Source organism: Haemorhous mexicanus, chromosome 1 (genome assembly GCF_027477595.1).
Source record: "Haemorhous mexicanus isolate bHaeMex1 chromosome 1, bHaeMex1.pri, whole genome shotgun sequence".
In the NCBI taxonomy this organism is placed as follows: Eukaryota; Metazoa; Chordata; class Aves; order Passeriformes; family Fringillidae; genus Haemorhous; species Haemorhous mexicanus.
In genome coordinates, this window is record NC_082341.1 from 806,624 (window position 1) to 832,825 (window position 26,202).

The 26,202-nt window shown below is 53.0% G+C and overlaps 1 protein-coding gene across 10 annotated transcripts in view; it reads right to left on the bottom strand.

Annotated features, from left to right (window-relative positions):
• The window catches only part of MAP4 (microtubule associated protein 4), a 148,536-nt gene that overhangs the window by 18,850 nt on the left and 103,484 nt on the right, over positions 1-26,202 (bottom strand). For all 10 annotated transcript variants that reach the window (XM_059869756.1, XM_059869604.1, XM_059869913.1 and 7 more), the window contains 3 exons: positions 4,556-4,656; positions 3,468-3,680; positions 859-1,036 (listed from right to left, as the gene is read on the bottom strand). In XM_059869756.1, coding sequence (XP_059725739.1) covers positions 859-1,036; positions 3,468-3,680; positions 4,556-4,656 — 492 coding nt within the window. The remainder of the gene's footprint in view (positions 1-858; positions 1,037-3,467; positions 3,681-4,555; positions 4,657-26,202) is intronic.

Here is a 26,202-nt window from a genome sequence, read left to right on the forward strand (position 1 = left end):
ATTCTTCCTGCTCTACTAAAAACCCTCCACTTCTGCTCAACCCTTTTGGATTTCACACACCAGTTAGGTGTTTCAAGTCCTCTTATGAAGATTTGCTTTTTTGAACTTTTATTTAGTGTTTATTCTGTTCCTATGGCAAAATAGAGAAGGAATAGAATGCCCACTCTTAAATCAAGTGTGTCCAGTAATTGCATTAACCCTGGACCACACACAGCTGATGGAGGTTGGCCCTGAAGGGAATTTGGAAGAGGAAGCCCTGGAGAGAGGAACACTTGAGTGACTGTCAGAATCCAGGCAGTGATGGAGTGGCTTTTGAACACTTCCAGAGGTGGGGGCTCCACCAGCTGGGCCAGGGCTGGAGAGCCTTTTCCAGGAGGAACATCCCCAATATCCACCTGAGGCTCCACCAGCTGGGCCAGGGCTGGAGAGCCTTTTCCAGGAGGAATATTCCCAATATTCACCTGAGGCTCCACCAGCTGGGCCAGGGCTGGAGAGCCTTTTCCAGGAGGAACATTCCCAATATCCACCTGAGGCTCCACCAGCTGGGCCAGGGCTGGAGAGCCTTTTCCAGGAGGAACATTCCCAATATCCACCTGAGGCTCCACCAGCTGGGCCAGGGCTGGAGAGCCTTTTCCAGGAGGAACATCCCCAATATCCACCTGAGGCTCCCCTGCCCAGCCTGAGGCCATTCCCTCTCCTCCTGTCCCTGTTCCCCCAGCTGTCCCCTGTGCCAGGAGCTGTGCAGAACCCCTGGTGCTGCCCAGCCAGGAGGCTGCAGGTGCTGGAGGATGGATATTCCCAGGAAGGATGGATATTCCCAGGAAGGATGGATATTCCCAGGGAAGGGGGAGCACTCACACGTCGGCCTCTTGGGAGGAGTGGGCGCCGTGGTTTTGGCAGCGGCCGCTGCCGTCACCGGCGACGGCGCCGTGGTCCGGGGAGCAGCAGAGGAGCTCCTGGAAGGAGTTTTGGGGGTGGTGGAGGATGGAGGCTTGGACAGGGAGGTTCTCTTCTCCGCGGGCTTTGCATCCGTGACCTGCAAGAGAGCGAGCGGGCGGCGTCAGAGCGGCCGGCACGGCCCCGGCAGAGCCCGAGCTCAGCGCCAGGGGAAGGGCCAGGAGGGGCTGAGAGGAACAGGAATCCCTGAAATGCCTCAGCACTTAATGAAGCCTGGCACTGCTGAAAGGTTATAATGCAATTAAAATATAACTGAGACGTGCAGAAGCGAGTGGTGGTGTGGAGGGCAGGACGCGGAGCACGGACGCTGCGGAGGAGCAGCTCCCAGCCAGGGCTGGCTCAGCTCTGATCTGGGGGAACCTCTCCAGCTGGGATGGAAGTTTTGATTTCTGGATAAAATGGAACCAGCAGAACACCAGCAATGCTCCTGGGAGAGATTCCCATCCTCCAGGAGCAGCAATGCTCCCTAAGCTGGAATTTGTTTTAACAGTGAGGACATGAGAATTGGGTGTCCACAGCTCATCCCTCACTTGGAAAACTCTCCTGCTGTCCCTGCTCAGGCACTTGTTTGTCAGCTGCCTGATCTCTGAGGTATGAAAATACTGAGCTAATGCATGGGAATAAATACTATTTTATCACAAAAGGATTCAGAATGATACAAAAACTTGAACCATACCAAAGTCACCAGCTCAGAGAAAAGTGCAGTTTTACACCTGGGCTTTCATTTGCCTTCTGTTATTTTTAGTTAGTTCTGAAAGACACTCAAATGCAGTAATTTGAGCTTAATACAGCAGGAGTGGTGGTGTTCAGCCATCAGTGAAAGCTTCTGAAATAGATGTTGATGTTCCCTTTTAAAGCTGAATTCCCCTACTCTTTCAGATCACAAGTTAACACAGGGATCATTCAAGGGACACCTCCCATTCCTATCACACGGGATTCCCTGCTTATCTGGAAGATGCAACACTGTCCATAAATCCTCTCTTTTGGGGAGCTGCACATCTCCAGAGTTTTCCCAGTGTTACCAGTCCTCTCTGTGCAGCTCTGCAGTGACCAGACATCATAAAATGACCATGGGTGGGAAATAAGGAGCATTCACATGGATTTGTTTTTCTTCAATATTCATATCAAAGCTCTCCTAGTCAGGTTTCCCATGTTCTTGTCTGGATGCAGGAGTTGTACCCACAAGGAATTCCTGGCTGGGAGGGTGGGAAAGGACTGGGATGGATTTCCCAGAGTAGCTGTGGCTGCCCCTGGATCCCTGGAATGTCCAAGGCCAGGTTGGACAGGGCTTGGGTCACTCTGGGATAGTGGGAGGTGTCCCTGCCATGGCAGGGATGGGAATGGGATGGGATGGGATGGGATGGGATGGGATGGGATGGGATGGGATGGGATGGGATGGGATGGGATGGGATGGGATGGGATGGGATGGGATGGGATGGGATGGGATGGGATGGGAATGGGGATGGGATGGGATGGGAATGGGGATGGGATGGGATGGGATGGGATGGGGGTGGGGATGGGATGGGATGGGGGTGGGGATGGGATGGGATGGGATGGGATGGGATGGGATGGGATGGGATGGGATGGGATGGGATGGGATGGGATGGGATGGGATGGGATGGGATGGGATGGGATGGGATGGGATGGGAGGGGATGGGATGGGATGGGATCCATGGGATGGGATGGGATGGGATGGGATGGGATGGGATGGGATGGGATGGGATGGGATGGGATGGGATGGGATGGGATGGGATGGGAAGGGAATGGGGATGGGATGGGGATGGGATGGGATGGGATGGGATGGGAAGGGAATGGGGATGGGATGGGGATGGGATGGGATGGGAATGGGATGGGATGGGATGGGACGGGACGGGACGGGAATGGGGATGGGTTGGGATGGGATGGGATGGGATGGGATGGGAATGGGATGGGATGGGATGGGATGGGATGGGATGGGATGGGATGGGATGGGATGGGATGGGACGGGACGGGACGGGACGGGACGGGACGGGATGGGAATGGGGATGGGATGGGGATGGGATGGGAATGGGATGGGATGGGATGGGATGGGATGGGATGGGATGGGATGGGATGGGAATGGGGATGGGATGGGATGGGATGGGATGGGATGGGATGGGATGGGATGGGATGGGATGGGATGGGATGGGATGGGATGGGATGGGATGGGATGGGATGGGATGGGATGGGATGGGATGGGCTTTAAGGTCCCTCCCAACCCAACCCAGCCTGGGATCCCTGACTCACGGCAGCTCATCAGGGCCATCTCAGCACTACACTCAGGTTGAATTCTCCTCTGTGGTGACACAGTTCCGTGCCAGGGACACGATGCCATCCCTGGGAAGCTGCTCCAAGCACTCTGCAGCTCCCAGCACACTGAAGGCCACTCCTGATCTCACCTAGCACAAGAATTCTGCCCTGCCCTGTGGCTGAGGGCTGGCAGTCTGCCCTGCCAGCGAGCCCTGGTGCTCCCAGAGCCAGGCACTTCTTACCTTTGGTTTAGTCTCTTTTGGAGTTAGGGTGGAGGGACGGGTGCTGCTGGTGCCGGGGCGTTTGGAGCTGGTGCCTGGAGCAGGAGCTGCAGTTGGGCTCGTGGGCTTTTTGTTTGTGCCCGGGGTGGCCGAGCTGGGCCGCTTGGGGCTGGTGCTGGCCACGGGCTTGGCCTTGGCTGCCGCCGCCTTGGCAGTGGAGGAGGATGCAGCAGGCTTTAGGGTTGGGCCAAAAAGCAAAATCCAGGGTAAAACCAAAGAAATACAACAAAAAATAGCGCATTGTAAACCAAAACATTGAGCTGCAACAACAGAAAAGTGATATTTTAAAGGAAACAAATAATAATAATAATAATAATAATAATAATAATAATAATAATAATAATAATAATAATAATCTTTCTGTTTTCTGAGTGCAACAAAGACCGAAATGCAGCAGCCTCCGGGGCTGGGGAGGTTCTGCCATTCAATTCCAAACCAAGAGGATTTATTTCAGCAGCATGGAGAGCAACAGAAGGAATGGCTGCTAAAGCTGGATTAGTAATTGGGTGCTCCTGGCATCCAGGGCTACGTGCAATCCACGGGCCGTGGCTTTCCAATTCTGGGCACGCAGGGATTGCGAGCTCCAAATCCCCTGGGATCAGCTCCCGTGGTCACACGGGCAGGGCCTCGAGGGGACAGAGCCCCTGCCCCCCCTGGCCTGCTGGGGACACTGGGGGGACCTTGCTGCCTGTGGGAGCTGCTGAGAGCACAGCTCCAAAGCCAGAGGGGCCTGAGCAGGGCTCTGCATGCACAGAAATGGGCTGGGAACAACTCACAGAGTATGGCTGAGCACAGGGGTTACTACACCTTTACTATGTGTTTACTACTGCTACAATCAGTGCACCAGCCAGGGAATTCACTGAAATGGAGCTTCCACACTTTGATCAAAGTTTGCCACAGGCAGCTCCAATCTGGACGGGTTTGCTGCAGGGACAGGGCTCCCAGGGGCAGCTCAGAAAACAGAAGTGGGGCTGGCACAGCTGAGGAAGCAGAAAAGCTGGGAAATGAAAGCCCTGGAAGCAGAGATGGGAGCAGGGAACAGCTCCTACCTTGGTCTTCTTCTCGGGGCTGGGGGGCAGCTCCTTGTTGGGAGGAGCTGTGATGTCGTTCCCGCTCACGGCCTCGGCTGCTTTGGGCTCCTCTGCCTTGGCTGGGGGAAGGAAGGAACATTTGTGAGTTTAACCTTTTTTTCTTTTTTAATATATGTTTTTTAGTTTGCTGTTATTCAACACAGCAGCAGCAGGAGACAGAACTGACACAGCACAGGTTGGTGTTAGTGGAAAAGTTCCTAAACCCCAGAATACCTGCAGGAAGAAAGATTTTCCCTGCAACAGGACAGGTCCATCCAGGTGCTGTTAGATTCCAATTTCTCACGTTATCCCAGTGGGAAAAGCCAGACAGCAGATGAAGGAAACCCGTGGTTTACTTTAAATAGCAAATCTTCTCATCTTTTAAGTTGTTACAAGGAATTGTTGGAACGTTCATGGTGAAGTCCAGGTTTTGCACTGAGCCTGGAGTGGGGCTCTGTTCCCAGCTATCCCCATGGTTACAGCTGTTCCTGCTCAACCTTTCTCCTGCCCACATCCACAGCTGGAGCCCTCAGTGAGCAGGGAGGGCTCCTGCAGCCAAAGGGAGCAACAGGAAAGGTGACACAGGTCACAGGTGCCAGCCCTGATCCAACAGCACAAGGACCTGGAGCTGCTGCAGGGCTGGAGCCAGGCAGGGAGAGCTGGGAATGTTCACCTGGAGAGGAGGAGGCTCCAGGGAGAGCTCAGAGCCCTGCCAGGGCCTGAAGGGGCTCCAGGAGAGCTGGAGAGGGACTGGGGACAAGGGATGGAGGGACAGGACCCAGGGAATGGCTTTAGCTGAAAGAGGGTACATTCCAATGTTTATTAAGAGGAAATTCTTCCCTGGCAGGGAGGGCAGGCCCTGGCACAGGGTGCCCAGAGCAGCTGGGGCTGCCCCTGGATCCCTGGCAGTGCCCAAGGCCAGGCTGGACACTGGGGCTTGGAGCAGCCTGGGACAGTGAAAAGTGTCCCTGGCCATGGCAGGGGTGGGATGGGATGGGATGGGATGGGATGGGATGGGATGGGATGGGGATGGGGATGGGGATGGGGATGGGGATGGGATGGGATGGGATGGGATGGGATGGGATGGGATGGGATGGGATGGGATGGGATGGGAAGATCCTCAATGCCTCTTTCCATCCAAACCACTCCAAGACTCCCACGAGAGCAGGAACGTGGAGATCCCATCCTGGCAGACACTGACCCCTCACTGGAGCTGTGTTACAACACAGAGCTCAGAGCCACTTCCAAGAAGTGCCAGTTTTCCCTGTGATTGTTCCTTTTGGCCATTGTCACCAGGGTTGTGACACTGGCTGGGGACAGGGAACACAGCCAGGCTGTTCCCTGAGGGGCAGGAGAGCAGCACCCCCTCCTTGTGTCCTCTGGAAAGCCAGAACCCAAAGCAGCCCCAGCAGCACCAGCACTGCCCTCCAACCCAACAAATCATTCACTTAGGAGCAGTCTCCCCACGTTTTCTCCCCAAATCCCACAGCAGCCCTTGGTGCTGCTCAGCAAGGGGACAAGCAAGCAGCAGCTTCCCTACAAATCCCTTCCAAGCCCTCCTTCCCCAGGGTGCAGCTGCACAACCACCCTGCCCTGGGCTGGATCCTGCCAGGATCCTGTGCCAAGAGCCCAGCACAAATTCCTGCAGCATCTCCCCTGTCATCTGGGGATTCAAATCCAGCCTTATCCGTGTTGGACACTGCTTTTTATAACCCTGAACAGATTGTGACAAGGCCAGGGTAAGGATTCCAGCAGTAAACAGCCTGTTCTCCACATCTTTTGGAAATTGCAGTCTCTGTTCCCTGGTTTCCTGCTTGTCAGACCTGACAGGAGTGTCTCAGAGGATGGCTCAGTCCTGCTCCAAGCCAGGAAAATACAATCACCCCGTGCCTCCCTCCCACCAGAGTATGGGTTGTTGTTTTTATGTTCTCACTCCAGGGTAAGCTCAGGATAAGCCTTTTTCCCCCTGAATTGGTTTAACCCCTTCCTACCCTTCTGGCCTTCCAGTTTAGCAGCACTGGCCTGAGCATCCTGGGCACACAAGAGGGTTGTGAAGGAAAGCCAGCAGCACGTAGAGGTTGAACACCTGCTTTAATACAAAATCCTTAGGAATTGTGTCTGTTCACCTGGAAAACCTGTTTTTATTGCAGCTGAGCTGTATTGGCTCCTCTCTGATTCCTCCCCTGCATTTCAATAATCCTTTCTCTTCTGGTTTCACCTGTCAATTCCATCCACAGCAATGCCAGCAGCAGCAATTGTCAGCAGTTCCCTCTCCTGAAAAACAACTCCTGCCCATTCCCTTCTCTCTGCTCCCAGAACTGCTTCACTTGGAATCCTACCAGTCTCAAATATCCCCCACATCAAGGTGACTTCCAGCAGGTAAAAGCTTCTGTCATTAATTATTTCAGCTAATTCAGCACCAATATTAAACCTCTGGCTGATGAGGGGTTGCAGCACCCATGACAAGAATTCCCAGGATCAGGGAGTGCTCCTCAAATCCTGCAACACCCAGAGGGGTCAGGATCTGAACTCCAGCAGCTTCCACATTTCTGAACCAGTGACAGCATGAATTTCATGTTATTTCATGTTGCTTAATAGAAGGTGAGTAAAAAACAGGACAGGACACAAGGAATGGCTTCCCACTGCCAGAGGGCAGGGATGGATGGGAGACTGGGAATTGTTCCCTGGGAGTGGAGAGGCCCTGGAATAGAATTCCCAGAGCAGCTGTGGCTGCCCCTGGATCCCTGGCAGTGCCCAAGGCCAGGCTGGACATTGGGGCTGGGAGCAGCCTGGGACAGTGGGAGGTGTCCCTGCCATGGCAGGGGTGGCACTGGATGGGCTTTAAAGCCCCTCCAACCAAAACCATTCCATGATGATATTATTATTATTATTATTATTATTATTATTAAAAATCAGGGAAACTGGGCAGAGACCTTCTCTGCTTGAGGGACCATAACTCAGGCTCCATCTCCCACAGACTCTGACATTCCAGGATGCAGAACCCTGCCCCATCCCCCAGGATTACAGGAGGAGAGGTTTGGGGTTTAATATTCATTAGTCCTGTGCTCATCAGGACATTTGCTCTCATTCATGGTTTAATTACAAGGCTGTTCTCAGAGCAGAGAACTGGGACCATTTCCTAGTTAAAGGGAATATTAGGAAAAGCTGCCAAACCTTAATCAAATTTGTTCATTAGCCTGCAAGATTTATTTAGGAGACTTTTCAGTTTGCTTGCTCCCCCAGGCAGAGCCAGAAGGCCCTGGAAGGTATTTGAAAGGCATTTGGTTGGAGCTGCTGTGCCCCGAGCTGGCTGCCCCGGCTCGGGCTGAGTCAGCGGCACCAGGGAAGCACTCCCGAGGGAAAGGGGCTTCAAGGAGACAGGGAAGGGCATTCCCATCTGCCATCCTCCATGGATCCCTCCCAGGCACAGCCCTGCCAGCTGCAGTTTCTCTCCACACTGATGGCAGAGTGCTGGCAGTGCCTCCATCCTCATCCCCTGTCCTGACCACTCCTGTTCCTAATGGTGGAAATCACAATTCTTGGGATGCCCCAACAGTTTCCTAGAGCAGCACTGCAATAAATGATTCCTAGCATTTTTCCTGTCACGATTCCTATCAATAAATGATTCCTATCACTTTTCCTATCATGATTCCTATCAAGAAATGATTCCTAGCATTTTTCCTGTCATGATTCCTATCAAGAAATGATTCCTAGCATTTTTCCTGTCATGATTCCTATCAATAAATGATTCCTATCACTTTTCCTATCATGATTCCTATCAAGAAATCACTCCTATCACTGATGAAGCTCTAGCACAGGTGCCCAGAGCAGCTGTGGCTGCCCCTGGATCCCTGGCAGTGCCCAAGGCCAGGCTGGAGCCTGGAGCAGCCTGGGACAGTGGGAGGTGTCCCTGCCATGGCAGGGGTGGGATGGGATGAGCTTCAAGGCCCCTTCCAACCCAAACCATCCTGGATCCCTGTGGCTCAGCAGTCGAGCTGCAGGGACACCCTCAGGTGACATGGGGACACTGAGCAGCCACAGGCTGGAGGAGCCCAAAGAGACTCCAAAGTCTCCATCCATGGCAAGGACACACCTGGATGGGCCTGGAACAGGCCCCTCTGCTTGCACAAGGCTCTGGGCCAGGGTTAAACCAGTCCAGCCTAAGTGACTCCTGTCCCAGCTGCAGGGGGGTGCCCACCATGCCCACAACTCCTCCAAGGGTTTCCTGAAGCCAAATCCTGATTATGGGAAACTATAAATAGAATTCCTAACCAGAAGGAGGAAACAATCCATCCCACCCACTGCTGGGAAAACCATCTCTGTGAACTGCAGTCTGGAAGCACCTGCCTGCCCAAGAGCTCCTGAGCACAGGCAGCCATGGGGTACCAGGACAAGGCAGGCTGGAGGGGCTCAGGGGAGGTCATTTACCCCAGTCCCCCACTCCAGCTACACCTGACTGCTCAGGGGTGTTCAGTCTTACTCTGAGCATCTCCAGCAATGGGCATTCCACAGCTGGGAGCTTCTGCTCCCCTAGCTGCTCACCCTCCTGGGAAAAATAAATAAATAAATAAAAAAGCTAAAATCTCACAGTTCCCAAATTGCTGGCAGAAGCTGTTTCACAGCTTTGCTGAAATCTCTCAGCAGTCACCCAGCATGGTTTGCTTTCAGCTGCTGCTGTTATTTTCATTTGCTGACCCATATTCTTATCCTGGAGAAGCAGAACTGTCTCCTCTTGTTCACAACCCCCCTGCCACTGATGACTTCTCAGACACAACCACAACCTCCTCCCTCCCCACGTTCCCTCTTCCAGGCTGAGGGGTCTTATTTGGCCACTGCCTGTGTGAGCTCCCCCAGGATGATTGATTGATTGATTGATTGATTGATTGATTGATTTATCACAGCTCTCATTCCAGAGAGCCCCTGGAGGACCAGGTGTGCACTGAGACACTGGACTCAAAGGGAAGCATGTGGAATCATGGAATCCCAGGATGGTTTGGGATGGAGAGACCCTAAAGATCATCAACCCCCTGCCATGGCAGGCACACCTCCCACTGTCCCAGGCTGCTGCCAGCCCTGCCCAGCCTGGCCTGGGACACTGCCAGGGATCCAGGGGCAGCCACAGCTGCTCTGGGCACTTCCCCACCCTCACAACCAGGATTTTTTTCCATTTATCTTCACCTGACCTTTCCCTCTTTCAAACATTAAGATTTATGAATTGACAGAGTTTTTTCTTTTGTTCTCTCTCCTTCTGGATTCCCCCAAGTCCCTGTGCTGGAGGAAAGCCACACAGAAGCATCCTTATGGCACCTCCATCCTACAAATGCAGTGTGGAGTCCCAGCTGGTGTGAGGTGATGCTGAGCTGAGCCAGGAGGGAGCAAACACAAACCTTCAGCTTTGTGTAACAGCTCTCACAAAAGCTGCAACTCTGTGGAAAACCCAAACAGGCACGAAACCTGCAAAGCTTTGCTGTTTGTATTCTCTCAAGAAGTAAAATGAGGCAACAGCACTTACAGAAATGCACCCAGGAGGATCTTTTTGGAGTTAAACTGTGTTACTGCACTGTTTTATAAATCACAGAGCTCAGGAGCAATGCCTGGAGAGCTCAACACCACCCAGCAGCTTAGGAGAGAGCAAGCATTCCCCAAAATCCACCCTCATGCCAAAAGGAAGACCCTGGTAGAAGCTGTCTTGGGCTCCTCTCAACAGGCCAGAAGTGCTCCTGTAGGCAAAGGCTGGATCTGGAACCCCATCCTGCCTTTTGGGACTGCTGCTCCTTGTGTCCCATCCAGAGGCTGCTGGGCCCTGCCCAAGCTCCCCAAGGAATGGGAGCATTCCCAGCCCTGCCAGAGCCCCTGGAGAGTTTGGGCAGCACTCCCAGGGATGCCCAGGGTGGGATTTTGGGGTGTCTGTGCAGGGCCAGGGGCTGGATCAATGGTCCCTGTGGGTCCCTCCTGCCTCAGGATATTCCCCATGTTTCCATGATTCCTTTCTCCCTCTAGTAAAGGAGATTTCCATGGATGGTTGAGGCTGTATCCCCCAGATGCTGCCCCTCCCAGCTGTCCCTCTGGCCCTGGGTGGCAGTCCCTGTGTCACCTGCAGCTGCAGCCCAACGTGAACCAGGCCAGGCATCATCCCCAGATCCCCAGCCAGGGATATTTAGCAGGCTAAGCTCAACTAAAACATCATTCAATGAAACAGCTCCATAATTCTCATCGGGATTAGAGTCATCAGCTGAAAATCCATTAAGAGAAATAGATTAAGCAATAAGGCAATGACCATCCTTGTCTTTACTCTCCCTCTTGAATGTAAACAAGCCCTGGAACAAAACCTGCTCCTGTGGAACCACAGAGAGGCACCAGCTCCTTCCTCGTCCCTCAGCTCCCTCCTCATCCCTCAGCTCCCTCCTCATCCCTCAGCACCCCAAAGGAGCAACTACATCCCAAAACCCACCCTCAAATAAAGCATTTTTGTCTAAGGCTCTTCAGAAAAGTATCTACAAATACAACAAATCTTGGTTTGGGCAGAAATACAACCCTGAGCTGCTCCCTCCTCTCCAGAAAAGGCAGAATCAACATCTCTTGCTTGACCCAAATGCAGAGGGCTCAGCATTTTATTTGGCAACAAATGCAACTCAGTCAACATGGACATTTTCCCTGGTTATCACAAACTGAGAATAAATCAGATGTCCTCTTTGCCTGCATTTGTAACCCTAAGGCTCCAGGATTGTTAAGACTCTGTTTTTACTCCAGCAAGTGCCTCCCACATTCACCCAACAGGGCACAACCTGGAATGAGGAGGCTGCTCTGAGTAACACCTCCCATCACAGGGACCCAGCAGCAAACCCCTCCTGACCTGCAGCTGCCTTAGGCAGGACATCCAGGGAGGAGCAGGCAAGAAACAGGGCTCAAATTCCAGTTTCAGGCTGGCCCTAAAGCTGCTCTGAATGTTGGTGAAACCCCAGAGACTCTCCAGGTGCCCACCTGAGCTTGGGCAGTGCTTGGGCCAGGGGACATCCAGGCTACTGCCATGGAATTCAGAGATTCCCAGACTGGTTTGGGTTGAGAGGTTAAAGCTTCAGTGCCAGCCCTGCCATGGCAGGGACACCTCCCACTGTCCCAGGTGCTCCAGCCTGGCCTTGGGCACTTCAGGGATCCAGGGGCAGCCCCAGCTGCTCTGGGAATTCCATCCCAGCCCCTCCCCACCCTCCCAGCCAGGAATCCCTTCCCAATCTCCCATCCATCCCTGCCCTGTGGCAGTGGGAGCCATTCCCTGGGTCCTGTCCCTCCAGACCTCTGCCCCAAGGGCCTCTTCAGCTTTTCAGTGTCTGAAGGCATAAAACTGCCCCACACTGTTCAAAATGTAAACTAAAGACAATCCTGTCTTGGAATACTCAAGCACAAAGGGGTCACTGATGATCCAATGAATTCCAGGGAGGTTCCCCAGCATCCCCCAATCCCAAGCAGGCACAGAGCAGCTGCCCTCACTTCTGTCTCTCCTCCCCTATGGCAAACACCATTTCCTGCACCCCACAGCACCACTGCAGTGTTGGCTTTTCACAGGCTTTTCTCCTGGGCTGCATTCCCAACCCCAGCACTAACTTCAATCAGTGCAAACTCCAGGCCAGGGCTCTCCCACCCTCACTGCTGCTGGGAGTCCTGGATTCTGCACTCCTCTAAAACACCGTGTTCTGCTGAAAAAAAAAAATCCTTCAGGAGATTGGAAGTCAGGCTGGACTCCATGGAGTATAAAAACCAGAGCTGAAACCCAGGATGGTGTTGGATGTGACAGACCCATCTTGCAGTTCCTGGTGTTCCAGAGCAGAAACATTTCAGGGAGAGACCAAGGGAGTGAGAGAAGGCAGAAGGTGAAGGCAGTGCTGAAGGACATCACTCCTGGCAGTGACACTGCTGGAGGTGACACTGGCTACAAATAAATGCCAATAAATCACACAACACTCAGGTGTCAAACCTGTCCTCAGTGCTGGGAACAACAGGGCCACCTGGCCAGGGAGATTTGCTTCCTGAGGGAGCTGGGCAGGTCCTGGGGCTCAGCTCTGATCAGGACTAATCTGCAGCCAGGATCTCCTGGCTGAAAATACCCGCCCTGGGCACGCGAGGGCTGGGACTGAGAGCATCTTTGGGGCAGTTTTTAACAGGAAATTAAACTAAAATTAAACTACATGTGCCATCAATGTGGGCTTTAAGGTCCCTTCCAATCAAACCATCCTGGGATTCTGTGATCACACCAACACCCACCTGTCTGCAAGGAAGAAAAGCAAGTTTTATGTACAATTCTACTAATTCCTTCTATTAAAAGAACACAAGAGGAGCAGATATTTAGCAAAAAATCCCACAACCCTGGGTGGGCAGAACCAAGGAAGTCTGCTTTAAGTGGAGATACCATACAAATGACTTGGATCAGGCTGAACAATTCTTTCAAGTGTTTTTAGGCTGATAAAAGGTGCAAGTGACAGAATTTGTTACCCCAGGTGTGAGCACTGTGGTCAGGGTGAACAGACAGAGCAGGCAGAAAAAGAGAGGGGTTAACAAAAAAGAGGGAAAACCTCTTTGTGTCAGATCAAATGGATGCCCTGAGCCCTCTGCCTGGTGAGTGGATGCAGAGCTGCAAGGTGAGTGCTGAGATGAGGCAGGGAGGCTGATCAGGATTCAGGATAGGAACTGAGAGTGAATGAAATGCACAGGAGGGATTTAGCACCACCTTCCAGCCAGCACTGCCTGCTGGGGGAGTTATTTTTACTATAACCATCTCTCTGCTGATTACCAGGGGAGAGGCAAAAATCCTCAGCACAGAAAGTTGGAAAGCTTTTCAGGAACACCTGAGAAATTTCTGTCCAGCTTCTCTTGCATTCTGAAAATCCTCTAAACTGCACATACAGAAAACATTTCTTTGCATTTACTGCTTTATTTGCACCCAGGAGAGGATAAACCCAGAGATTAAAATAGTAAAAACTACAAAGAGTAGAAAATAACTTTTGAACTTCTACGATCCTGATGCCTGTGAGAGCTCTGCCAGCTCAGTTATCTCTGTATCAGCTCACCCAGACCTGTGATTGGAAGGACAACAAACAAGCTTTCATAACAAAGATTGCAAGAGCAAAATTTTAAACCAAATGCTAAAAAACCCTTGGCAATCTGAATAAACCATCTGCAAAACACAACCCAGCCAGAACACGGAGCACTCCCATCTCAGTGACCTTTCCATCACTGATGCTCAGCCCCTCTGGGGAAAACATGTCAATCCACTTCAGATGAGGTTTTAAATGTTCTGTCTGATTTAAAGATCCCACAGAGCTGTGCTTTCAAACAGCTGCCCCTTGAGCTGGACAGAATTCACCAGCCAAGCCAAACTGGGGGTCCCAGTTGCCCAAAATATGAACCTTGTGGCTGATTTGTCTTGTAGTTAAACCTTGGTGTCAGGGCAGGTGTCGGCAAATCCCATCACCTCAAAAAAACTGGGACATGGAAAGTGACAGCAAACACCATCACCCCCAAAAAACTGGGATGTGAAAAGTGTCAGCAAACCCCTCAAACTGTGACATGAAAGGTGTCATCAAACCCCAAAAACCTGGCACATGAAAGACATCAGCAAATCCCCAAAAAATCTGTGACACGAAAGGCGATGGCAAGCCCCTTCACCCCAAGAACTCTGACATGAAAGGTGTGCACAAATACATCATTTCTGGGCTTTTTGCTGCTCCACATTTGCTGTCGACACCTCTTTACTCCTGCCATGTTTCAGTTCCCAAGACAACTGATGACCCTCTCATGTTTAGGTACAAAATCAAGCCCAGGTGACCACGGAACACGAGGGTCTGACCTGAGCCCAAGGGAACATCCCCAGGTGTCCTGTCCAACCTTGGCTCGAGCCAGGACCACCCTGGGACCACCACAGGGCAGCCAGAGGCTCCCACCTGCCTGCCAGGAGCTGACAGCTCTGCTCAGGCTCCAAGGAGCCAGGACTACCTGAGCTCATTAAAATCTGTCCCTGGAGCCAACCGTGAGGAACCAGGGAACACTGAGAGGATAGAAAGGGAAGAATCTCCCCATCCTCAACACCCCATCCCTGGAAGTGTCCCAGCCCATGGCAGGGGTGGCATGGATGGGCTTTGAGGTCCCTCCAACCCAGCCCATCCTGGGATCCTGTGGTTCAGTGAAAAGGTGAGACACATTGGCACACCACAGAGGGGAGTTTGTACTGCCCAAACCTTGTTCCACAGCTCCCCAAACATGAGATTGGGACCTGAAGCATCTAGAGAGCTAACTGGAGAAAGTAGACCTCTCATTAGGCCCAGCAGTGGTGAGTGACCAGTGGCTGGAGGGCCATGACCAGAGCCCTGCACGGGCAGTGAGAGTGACCATGGGGTGTCACTCACACACCACAAACCCAGAGGAGAACAAACCCAGGGCTGTGTGAGCGAGCACAGCCCCTCGGGGACTGCCCTGCCCCGCTCAGAGAGCTCAGCTCACCCCAAGAGTTTTGGGGCTCCACCTGAGGAGCTCACTCCCCTGCACACCTGAGTTTTACCCCCTCCTCCCTCGACAACGTGACACTTTCCATTTCACATCAGCCCTCCCAGGGGCTGACAAACCAGCTGGCTACAAAAGGACGCAAAAATTCTCTTACAAATCTTTTGTCTTTATCCCCTGACACATTTTCTCTCCTCTCGTTAATGCGGGCGACAGACAAAGCACAAACACCGTGGTCGCATCCAAAATCTGGGAAAAAAGCAGGTTTATTGCTGGCTGGGGCTGGCAGGGGGGACACAGAGATGTTGTTCCAGGCGGGAGAACAAAGATTAACTACTCTTCTCACAGATTTTAAATCCGGGAAGAGTGACCTCATACACCACAGCACCATTGAAACAACAAACCCCACAGAATACAACAGGCTGCTATTGACCCTTGGAATGGGAACGGCTCCATTCAATCGGGGGGTTTGGGAAAGAGCTTCCAGAAAGTGACAGGGAAATTCCACTTTGAATTTCAGCACCGGGAAGAGCTTAACTCCATAAATCATTGCACCCATCGCTCTTGTGCTCCCCTCAAACTGAGTGCCAGAAGCTTACGGGAAAAGCACAATCCGCAGATTTTTTTGGCAGGAGCTGAAAGGGTTTAACTTTGCTATCACCCTGCTCTCACAATACAGCTCGTGATCTGGGGTACCTCTGCTCGGGGGAGGCGTGGCAGGAGGGGACCCGGGGGAGACCCGCGGGGACCCCCGTGGATGCCACGGATCTGAAAATCCATTGCTCAGGTTTAGGATCCCGACAAGCCATTAACAGCTGCTGCTGCACCAGACGCTGAGCACCAGCCAGGCAATTAATTTCCCCCTTTCCCCTCCATTTCTATCTGTACAGACCCATCCTTTGTTCTGCCTGCCGAGCACGGCGGTGCCGGGCTCCCAGGTGCGCTCTGAAGTCACTCGGCACTTCCCAGCTCCTGTCCGCTCCCTGCCCGGAGAGGTAAAAATTAGTAACATACCATCACGTGGTAAATCTCCTTGCTTGGGAGACGGAGAGCTCTGCACATTGCTGACCTCGATTTCTTTCCTCTCTAGAGGAGCCGTTTTGCCGGGCTCCGGCTCGGCGCCTTTGCCTTGGGGAGCGTCGAGCCCCGGCGCTCCATCGCCGCCGTTCCTCTTGTCCCTCTTGCCCGCCGCCTCCTGCCGCTCTTTGTCCTGGCTGCCGAGCTCGGGGATCTGCTCCAGCTTGCTGTGGAACACGCTCGGGCTGCCCAGCTCTTTCTTGAGCGAGTTGCTGCCGTTCCACTCCTCTCGCTTCTTGGCGGCCGGCTCCTCCCGCGCCGGGGCCGGGGGCTGCGCGCCGGGGCCGGGGCTCGGCGGGGCCGCGGGGCCGCCCAGGGCCGCCTGCTCCTCCGCCACCGTCAGCGACCGCTTCATCGGGGAGCTCGGCTTGCCGGCCGTGGGGCTGCGGCTCTGGGTCAGGCTGCTATTAGGAGAGAGCAGCCCAGTGGCGACGTCTTCTCTAAGCACCGGCTCAGGGTATTTATCGGCCAGGTTAAGGGTTAGGGGCACCGACAAGTGAGAGCACTCTGACATCGCACGCCTCATCGCCTTCCTCTGGTGGGCAGCCCTGGCCAGCAAACTGCCCTCAGAGCCCAGCTGCTCCTCCATCTCCTCCTCCATCTCGGGGCTCTCGCTCAGGTCACTGCTTTTGGACTCGTCCTGGGCCAGCTCCACGGTGGTGGTCGGAGGGGCCGCTTTGGCTGCGGGAGCGGGGGAAGAGAGCCCGCTCTGCCCGTAGCTCTCGTTAAGCACCCCCAGGACACAATAGCCGGGGGCTCCATCTTTTTTCACGGCCGCTTCTTTAGACCCCGAGTCGTTCGGCAGGATAGGCTGGAAATTGGGGTTCCAGACGCTGATTTCCTGCTCCTTCATGCATTTGCCGGCATCGCTCTCCGGCACGGAGAGATGGGGCAGCTTCGGCTCCGGCTGGCACTTGGTCTCCATCCCAGCCTTGCCCACGGCTTTCTCCTGGTCGGTGACGGCTTCATTTTTACCCAGCCCAGGAGCGGCTTTTTCGGCTCCCGCCTGTCCCACGCGGAAATCGGTGGCTTTAGGGTTCCCGAAGTTGCCTTCAGCAGAAGGAAAGGTTTCCGAAATCAGGGACCAGCTCTCAAGGTGACCCGCAGCCGCCTGGTATTTCTTGCCCGGCACCTCAAATTCTCTTTTGTCTTTCTGAGCTATTTTTAGCTCTTTGTCTAGTTTTCCCTCGAAGAAGCAGAGCTTGTCCTCATCCGTGAAACCGGCGTTCTTAACGAGCCCGTCCTTAATCGGTCCCCCCGAGTTCACGTTCAAGCCAATCTCGTTAAGCTTCCCCTCGGTCCTCTGCCACTCGAATTCGGTTTTGCCGAAGTCTTTCGGGGACTCCATGCGGTGGAAGGCGGCCGGGAAGCTCTCGGGGCTCTTGCCCTTGCCCAGCGGGCTGTACTCGGGCTGCTGGTTGGAGAGGGACATCGCGGCGGCTCCGCGGCTCCGCTGCAGCGCTCGGCGCGCCGGGCTCGCTGCCGTGACGACACGGCGTGCCCCCGGTATTCGTGACAAACCCCGTCCTCCCCACCCCCTGCGCCGTCGCCTTCACTTACTGCAGGCAGCCACTAGTTCAAAAGAAACCGGCAGGTTGCATCCTTTTGTGGAGAATCCTCAGGAATTCACTTGGGGAAGGCGAGCGCCCGGCCCTGGGCTGAGGCAGCCGTGCGTTTATCGGCTCAGGGGAAGGGTTTTTCTGTCAGCAGCCTTTGAGGGGCCGCCACACGTCTGGGGGGATTTCGGCCTCTCCTTTTGCTCTGCCAGGCTCTGCTGTGATCGATGCTTTGATCGGTATCAGTTCCTGCTGATGAGCCATTCCCAGAACATGCAGCATCCAAGGTCAGCGATGCCCCCGCAAACCAAAGCAAGGCACGGCCCCCCCAGCCCAGCCCCAACAGCACAGTGCAGAATGAGCCCTTTCAGCACAAGGGCTTTGTTTTCTGTGAATTTTAATATATTCTTCTGGAGTCAACAGTGATCACAAGTCCTGCTGTAATGAGCATTTCACAATTCACAAACCGGATCGCTCCCGTAAGCAAGAGGACAAAGCTGAAAAGGATGGGATGGGATGTGTTTGGGAAGGTCCTGGAGTCTCAAATGCAGCAAGATTCATTTTCATCATAGTTTTTTGAACATGAACATATTTTACAATATTTTTAGCTGATTTAAAGATGCCACATATCTGTGTTTTGAAGCAGCTGCCTCTTTGGGTCCACAGAATCTGCCAGACAAACCAGACATGTGCCCCAGTTGACAAAAATACAAACTTCATTGCTTGTTGTCCTGGCTGCAGGTGGATTTTTTCTGTCACCCTTCATCCACACCGGCACTGCACACTTTGTGTTGATCCATCCCAATCCAGCCTCAACACCTCTGATGTGCCCTCCTCAGCCACCTCTGTCCCAGCACCCCACAGGGCTCCTTCAGCTGGGAGTTGTGATTTGGACACCACTCCCCTGGTTAAACTGGGCTGCAGCTTGCTCAGAGGCTGCATTAGCACTAAACTGCAGATTCAGCTTTTATTCTTAAGTGTCTGGTGCAGCTTAATCCTTGACTGAGGCAGATTTTGCTCTCTGAACCAGGATCACAGCACATGAACCATCCTGGGTATCACCACACTCCACTCTGGAGAAAATGTCCTCAGAGCTCATGGAAAGGCCTCCCCTGCTCGAGTTGAACTGAAAGAAATGTATTTTTATACCCAGAGCCTGCAAGTTCCACTACGCCCCCTGAATTGAACCTGCTGTGAGAAATGCTACAATCCACACATTTATCTGCTTGTATTTAAGCCTGGGATTTAAGGCAGTGCTATATTTAAAAACAATGACTAAGGAACTGTAAGTTATATGAATCTTTCCTGACAGCCTCTAATTAACCAGAATAGTTCCACCCACAACCTTCACTTCTCAAAGAGCCTCAACAATTTTTCTCTGCTTTAAAATATTCCGAGGTGTCTTGCTGTGGGAAACGGGCTCTCAGCTCACGGCTCGTGCTCTCCCTCCTCCCTGATGTAGGACTAATGTTTGCAAGCACTTGCTCACTCTGAAAGTACTGACTGTGCTCCCCAATCTGGCAGGCCCTGAGTTCCTCTAATCCGTGTAATTACTGTTATTCCTCCATTGCTCACTCAATCCAAACCAAGATTTTTTTTACAGGAAGTCTCAATCCACCAGAGATCCCTTAAAGCACTTCCCCAGGAGTGAAGGCAGCCCTGTAAAGCTCTCTGAAACCACTGAGGAGCTTTTCATTTGATTTTTTTTTTTTTTAAAGCAAATATCTACCCTTTCTAACAGAGGAGAAAACCCCCTTTGATTTTGGGGCTGGTACTTCAGAGCCTGGGATCATGGAAGGGATTTACATCACAGGCAAGAAAGCCTGGCTCCATGTCAGGGCCCAGCCAGTAACAGCCTCTGCTGCTGCTGCCTTATTAAATAATATTTTCTAATGCAGGAAATGAACCACAGTCAATACCTGGGATGCTCAGAAGCAGGAGAATGCTTAGCTATGAAAAATCTCCAAAGTCAGCCAGTATTTAATCTCTCAGGACATTAATGGAGGTAATGCAGAGTTCATAGACTGAGAGCTTCCCAACAGCCTCCTCCTGCCCACAGCATGCTGCTCCCAGAGCCCTGCCCAGCTCCAGTGCCCTGGCCTCTATCTTCTACCCAGCCCCTTTCTTTTAATTTCTGTTTATGAATATTCTGTGCCTGAACATGTGCCACAGTGGTTGTGCAAGGCCAGGAATGGCCACTCGCTGTGACCAGCAGCTCCCCCACCAGAGCTTTGCTCCTTCTTGTCCTTTAGATTCCCATAAACCTTAAATTCTCTGAAGAATTAAAAGGCAAACTGGTCAGTGAAGATGAGCCAGAAAGGGTGGAAGGATGCTCAGAATACAGAGTTGGGCAGATTTTGAGAGCAGACTCAAGTAAGGGAGGGTCTCACTGGAGCAGAGCTGGGTTGGAAGGGAGAGTCAGATACCCTCAAAGGAGCTCCACCACTGCTTTTACCCTCAGTTCAACATGGAGGAACATTTCCTACTCTTCAAGTACCAAATCTGGGCTTTCCCTCTCCTCTGGGCTCTCCAGCACCTTTCATGCCAGGCAGGAGTAGGAACACCATGACAAGATCTTGTAAATCAGGCCTCAGTCCAGCTCTGCACGTGGAGCTTCCCTCACTGCCTGAGGGTCCCAGTCCCTCCCGAGGTGAGAGAGCCTGCTCTCGAGGAGGAAGAGTCTGTTCTGCCTGTTCACAGGGAGGAAGGCTCTGTTCTGCCTGTTCACAGGGAGGAAGAGTCTGTTCTGCCTGTTCACAGGGAGGAAGGCTCTGTTCTGCCTGTTCACAGGGAGGAAGGCTCTGTTCTGCCTGCTCTCGAGGAGGAAGGCTCTGTTCTGCCTGTTCACAGGGAGGAAGGCTCTGTTCTGCCTGCTCTCGAGGAGGAAGGCTCTGTTCTGCCTGCTCTCGAGGAGGAAGAGTCTGTTCTGCCTGTTCACAGGGAGGAAGGCTCTGTTCTGCCTGTTCACAGGGAGGAAGGCTCTGTTCTGCCTGTTCACAGGGAGGAAGGCTCTGTTCTGCCTGTTCACAGGGAGGAAGGCTCTGTTCTGCCTGTTCACAGGGAGGAAGGCTCTGTTCTGCCTGTTCACAGGGAGGAAGGCTCTGTTCTGCCTGTTCACAGGGAGGAAGGCTCTGTTCTGCCTGCTCTCGAGGAGGAAGAGTCTGTTCTGCCTGTTCACAGGGAGGAAGGCTCTGTTCTGCCTGTTCACAGGGAGGAAGGCTCTGTTCTGCCTGTTCACAGGGAGGAAGGCTCTGTTCTGCCTGTTCACATCCTTTTATTAAACCCTGTCCTTGCTTGCAGGTAGAGCTGACAGGATCAGCCTGGGATGCTGAGCACGCCCAGCCCAGTCTCAGTCCCAGCACCAACCACCTCTGCAGGCACTCAGATCTGCTGGGATGCTTTCACTGATCCTTTTCCAAGGGCAGCCATCCCAAGGGATGCCTGAGCCCTCCCAGGGCTGCTCCAGGTGGAGCTGGGCTGTGCCAGTCCCCGGAGCAGGCGGAGATCACTACATCCCACGTCAGCTCTGGTACCCAATCTGCAGCCTCCCAGCCTCAGCAGATGAATCAGCCTAGTGCTTCTATTTTTGCTTCACTCCCGAAGCTATTACTTATCCCTGCTAATGCTCTGGGGTTTTTTTTGCTTTAATCTAACACAATCATTTCTGTGCAGCCTCTTGCACTGGTTTCTAAGGCAACATCACTTTCCAGGATGATGAGCTCCTCGGTGCCAGCGTGGTTGGTGTGGTCTCTAATTAAGAGTTATTAGCAAGACCAGCAATCAGAGCGAGCAGAGCCACGAGGACATGCTCTGTGTGCCCAGGAACCTGGGATTTACACACCCTGCCCCCTGTGCTCACACACACACACACGGGGCTGTGGAACCAGCCCTGCTCAACTCATGCATCACTTCTTCCCACAGGCTGCAAGAAGCCAGGCTGAAGGATAAAACTGGAATATTTGGGATTCTGACCACCAGAACCTTGTACTACAAGGTCAACATTGCAAAGGTGTGGAGTTGCACAAACCTTACACACAACCTCATGTTTTATAGGACGGGTCATTTACAGATCAAATCCTGCTTTAGAATTTACACCAAAAACCAGAGATCAGCCAAAACCAGCAATCAAACACACTCAGAGTGTTTCCAACTCAATATTTGTTCATTGTGGGGATATTTCATAGTGGAAACCGAGCACAGGCAACACAAAGTTCACCAAACGATGCACAAACCACAGACTGGCAACATCAGCCAGGGAAAGAGGTTTGGAATTCAGATTTCCCAGAAAGTTACACAGCACCACTAAGGAAATGTGGTCAGCAGCCTCAGCCTGGCAGACTCTGCAGCCAGAAGCGGATTTGTTTCGCTCCCAGCTTTTCTTGAAAATCTGAGAGTCAAGGATGAGCAGAAATATAAAATAAAGGAAGGAAATCAACCTCAGGAAGGCTGGCCAAGGACCAGCTCTGAGGGAGAGCTGGGCACGGCTGCATCAGCTGGAGAGGAACCAGAACTGGTGCAGCAGGGTGGGAAAGGAGCTGGGGAAAACCAGGGGCATCTGCAGTGGGATCAGCAGCTCTGGGCAACCTCGAGAGAGCACAGAGCTGTGGGGTGGGGCAGGACAGGGAGGGGGGATTCAGGTGGGATACTGCCCAGGAATTCCTGCCTGGAAGGGTGGGGAGGGTGCCCACAGCAGCTGTGGCTGCCCCTGGATCCCTGGCAGTGCCCAAGGCCAGGCTGGACAGGGCTGGGAGCAGCCTGGGACAGTGGGAGGTGTGCCTGCCATGGCAGGGGTGGCACTGGATGAGGTCTGAGCTTCCTTCCAACCCAAACCATTCAGGGATTCTGTGATCCTGTTGGATCAGAGGCCCCTGAGCACCCAGCACTGCAGAGCTGCACCTCTGGAAAAACATCCTGTAAGCTCAGCTCAGCTCAGTTTTCAGCCAGGGACAGAAGCAACACCTCCCCAAAGCCTTCTGTTCAAGCTGAACCAAAGTCACAGCAGGGTCTAGGGCAGGAGAGCAGCCCAGGGCCAAGGTCCCCTCTCAAAGCCGTGTGACACTGCCAGAACTGCCTGGTGACACCATGTGGGTGTCCCTCACACACCCCCTGGGATAACTAACAGGCCTTTAATTAATGCACAGCCTGCAATATGATGACTCTGAGCATTTCTAAAGCATTATTAGAGCACCTCTGTCATTACCAGCTCCTGCACACAACTGCATGGGTGCTGATGATCTCAGGATGACTGGCTGCACTTCCACATCCTTCAGCCCCTGCCCTGATTAACACAGCGTTAATCAGCTGATGAATTCCTGTCAGACAAACCCAATTACAGTTTGGGGTCCCACAGGAGAACTACAAACACGGCATGACTGCAAGGTTACTGTGCAAATGCTAGACCTACTTAAAATAATGGAAACCAGGCAGGAAAAGAAAATATTTACAGCAAGAGCTTCACTGTGGCTGCAAAAGCAAAGCAAATCATTAGACAGGGATGGGCATTTCTTGCTTTTAAATGGATTTGATTTGCACACAAACTGTTGAGAAATCTGCCCTGCATCCACCAGGGTGACTGTGGCAACGGGCAGCACGACAGCCTGGCACGGGCTGGGGACAGGGGGCAGCCACAGGGATGGGGATGGATGGGAGGAAAGAGGGATCCAGGCATGAGATGAGCACTCCAGCAGCCCCCAGCCCCCATGCAGGAATTCGGGAGCAGACTGTCAGCACCACAGGGTGGTTGTGCAATGAGCACTCGGCCCTGGGCTGAACAGCTTATGCAAATCAAAATCCCTAAGAGGATACAGCCCCCAAACACTGAAACAAATTAATTTCTTTTTCTCAAATCGACTATTCTTCAAGGACAGATTGAAAAAAAAATCTTCTGCCAGTCTCTCTTTGAAATAGAGCTTGAGGAGCAGAGGGAAGGGGGATGTCAGCAGCAGATCAGAATCCAACAGCCCAACCCTGGCCCAGTGAAAACTTTCCATCATTCTCCCCTTAACCATTCCCCAGCACCCAGCACCTCCTTGGAAGTTCAGAACTGAAGACCCTGACTGTCACCTCCAATTCCCAAATTGAGTTTTAATTCACACAAGAGGCACCACAAAGGTTCAGTCACATTGTAAAGGCTGATAATGCCTGTGGTGTTTCTGTTACCAGCTCAGCTGCCTCCTGTCATCAAAAGGTATAAAATAATTTTCCAGGAGGCTCTGGGGCAGTTTTTCCAATGGCAACAACAACAATGAGAAGCTGAAATAAACCCAAAAGAGGGATAAGGGATTAAATTGAAGAATTGCACAATCAGCCTTATAGCCAATGCTCCTTAAGCTGCACAGTCAAAAATAGAAAAAAAATAAAATTACACAAGTGTGCAAGGCCTAATTTACAGGAGATGGATCCAACTCCTGTCAGAGAGAGGGATCTGCAGCATCACAGTTGCCATGACTCCCAAGGGAGCTGCACCACAACCCTGGCACTGATTTTAGCAGCACAGACAGGAGCTGATGTTTTCAGGGAAGCATCCTGTTATCCTGGAACACACAGTATAGGACATGGGAGCCTGGCTAAAGAGATTTCATCACTGAACTTCAGCAGGAGGTCCTCCAAAATGCTTTAAAATGGGGGTAAATCACTGCCTGCCCACCAGGGGAAGAAAGATGGAAAGGGACTGGGGACAAGGGATGGAGGGACAGGACCCAGGGAATGGCTCCCACTGCCAGAGGCAGGGATGGATGGGAGATTGGGAACTGGGAATTCCTGCCTGGGAAGGTGGGGAGGCCCTGGGATGGAATTCCCAGAGCAGCTGTGGCTGCCCCTGGATCCCTGGCAGTGCCCAAGGCCAGGCTGGGCAGGGCTTGGAGCAGCCTGGGACAGTGGGAGGTGTCCCTGCCATGGTAGGGGTGGCACTGGGTGATCCTTAAGGTCCCTCCCAGCCCAGACCATTCCAGGATCCTGTGAGGATATCAGGTGTGGAGCAGGAGCCTCCCAGTCCTGCCTGACAGTCACAGGTGAGCTGTTGGCCAAGGTGTGGCAACAGCTAAAGGCAACCCCCCTGAGCAGCCCATTGTTACAGAACAGGAGCACAAACTGGCACGTGGAGGGGACACGGGGTCCCTGTGGCACCTGGACTTCCACAGAGATCTCCTGGATCCCTGGAGCCCTCCCAGGGGAGTGCTGCCACCACCAGCCCTGGAAATGGTCAAAAAGGTGTGGATGTGGCAGGGGGAATGTGGGCCAGGGGTGGCCCTGGCAGTGCTGGGGTTAAAGGCTGGGCTTTCCAACCTGAACAGTTCCCTGATCTCTGTCATGAACAAGCACAGTCACCTGGCCAGGGATGTCAGCACCTCTCCCCTGGCTGAGTGCTGGGCTCAGCTCGGTGCTACTGGGGTGTGAATTCCCCCTCCAGGCACTTCCACTCCACTTGTGCCAACTGAGGGACCCAGCCAGACCCTGGGGGTGTCTGCAGCCCTGGAACAGCTGGTGCAGGAAGGGCCAGCACAGATGGAAATGGAGACAAAAGCCTCAGTCATGGATCTGGATTTGTGGGCAGGGGCTGCCCAGGGAGGTCTGCCCATCCCTGGAGCTCCTGGAGGTGGCACTCAGGGCTCTGGGCTGGGGACAAGGCTGGGATCGGGCACAGGACTCCAACCTTAACGATCCTGGGGCTCTGGGATGGCAAAGCACCTTCAGCTGCTGTGGGAACACAGCACCAGGAGCTCCAGAACAAGCTCAGCCCTGGAACCATGGAAGCTCCTGAGCTGGGGGGACCCACAGGGATCATTGATCCAACTCAGGCTCTGCACAGACACCCCAAAATCCCACCCTGTGCATCCCTGAGAGCACTGTCCAAACACTCCTGGAGCTCTGGCAGGGTTGGGAATGTGCCCACTCCCTGGGGAGCCTGGGCAGTGCCCAGCACCCTCTGGGGGAATTCAGAGCTGGGCATTCTGAGTTCCTCCTAAAAACCCCAACAAACCAACTGTTGACTCTACAAAGTGTTGGAAGGAGGAAAGCAATGGAAGGTTATCAAAGCCTGAGTAAACTGACATCAGAACAACTTCCAGGTGCAAAGTTTGTGCCAACTTACTCACAGGCTGCAGTGCTACTCTGAGCCAGGACTCCTCCAGTCCCTGCAGCGTTACCTGTGCAAGATATTCAGGAGGAGCTTTTCCTTCCAGAACTCCTGGCAGACAATGGAAAGGCTTGGAAGAAATGTTGGTTTTGTAAAAGATGCTGCCTTCAGCTTTCCCTTTGTTTTGTTGCATCATGCACCAAAGAGCATCACTTCTGCAGGCACAAGTTCATGCAGAGAACACCACTTCCACTAAAATAGAACTACTTCAGGTTATGCAACACTCATTAAAATTACAAAACCTCTCAAAAACCTGAGCAGCATGTTAAGGCACTCTGGAGCTCGGGGTCTGGTGAGTTAGTGGCTGCATCATGCAAACTGGCAGCAAGAAACTCTGCAGGAACAGCAGCAAACTTCCATGCCTGATGACA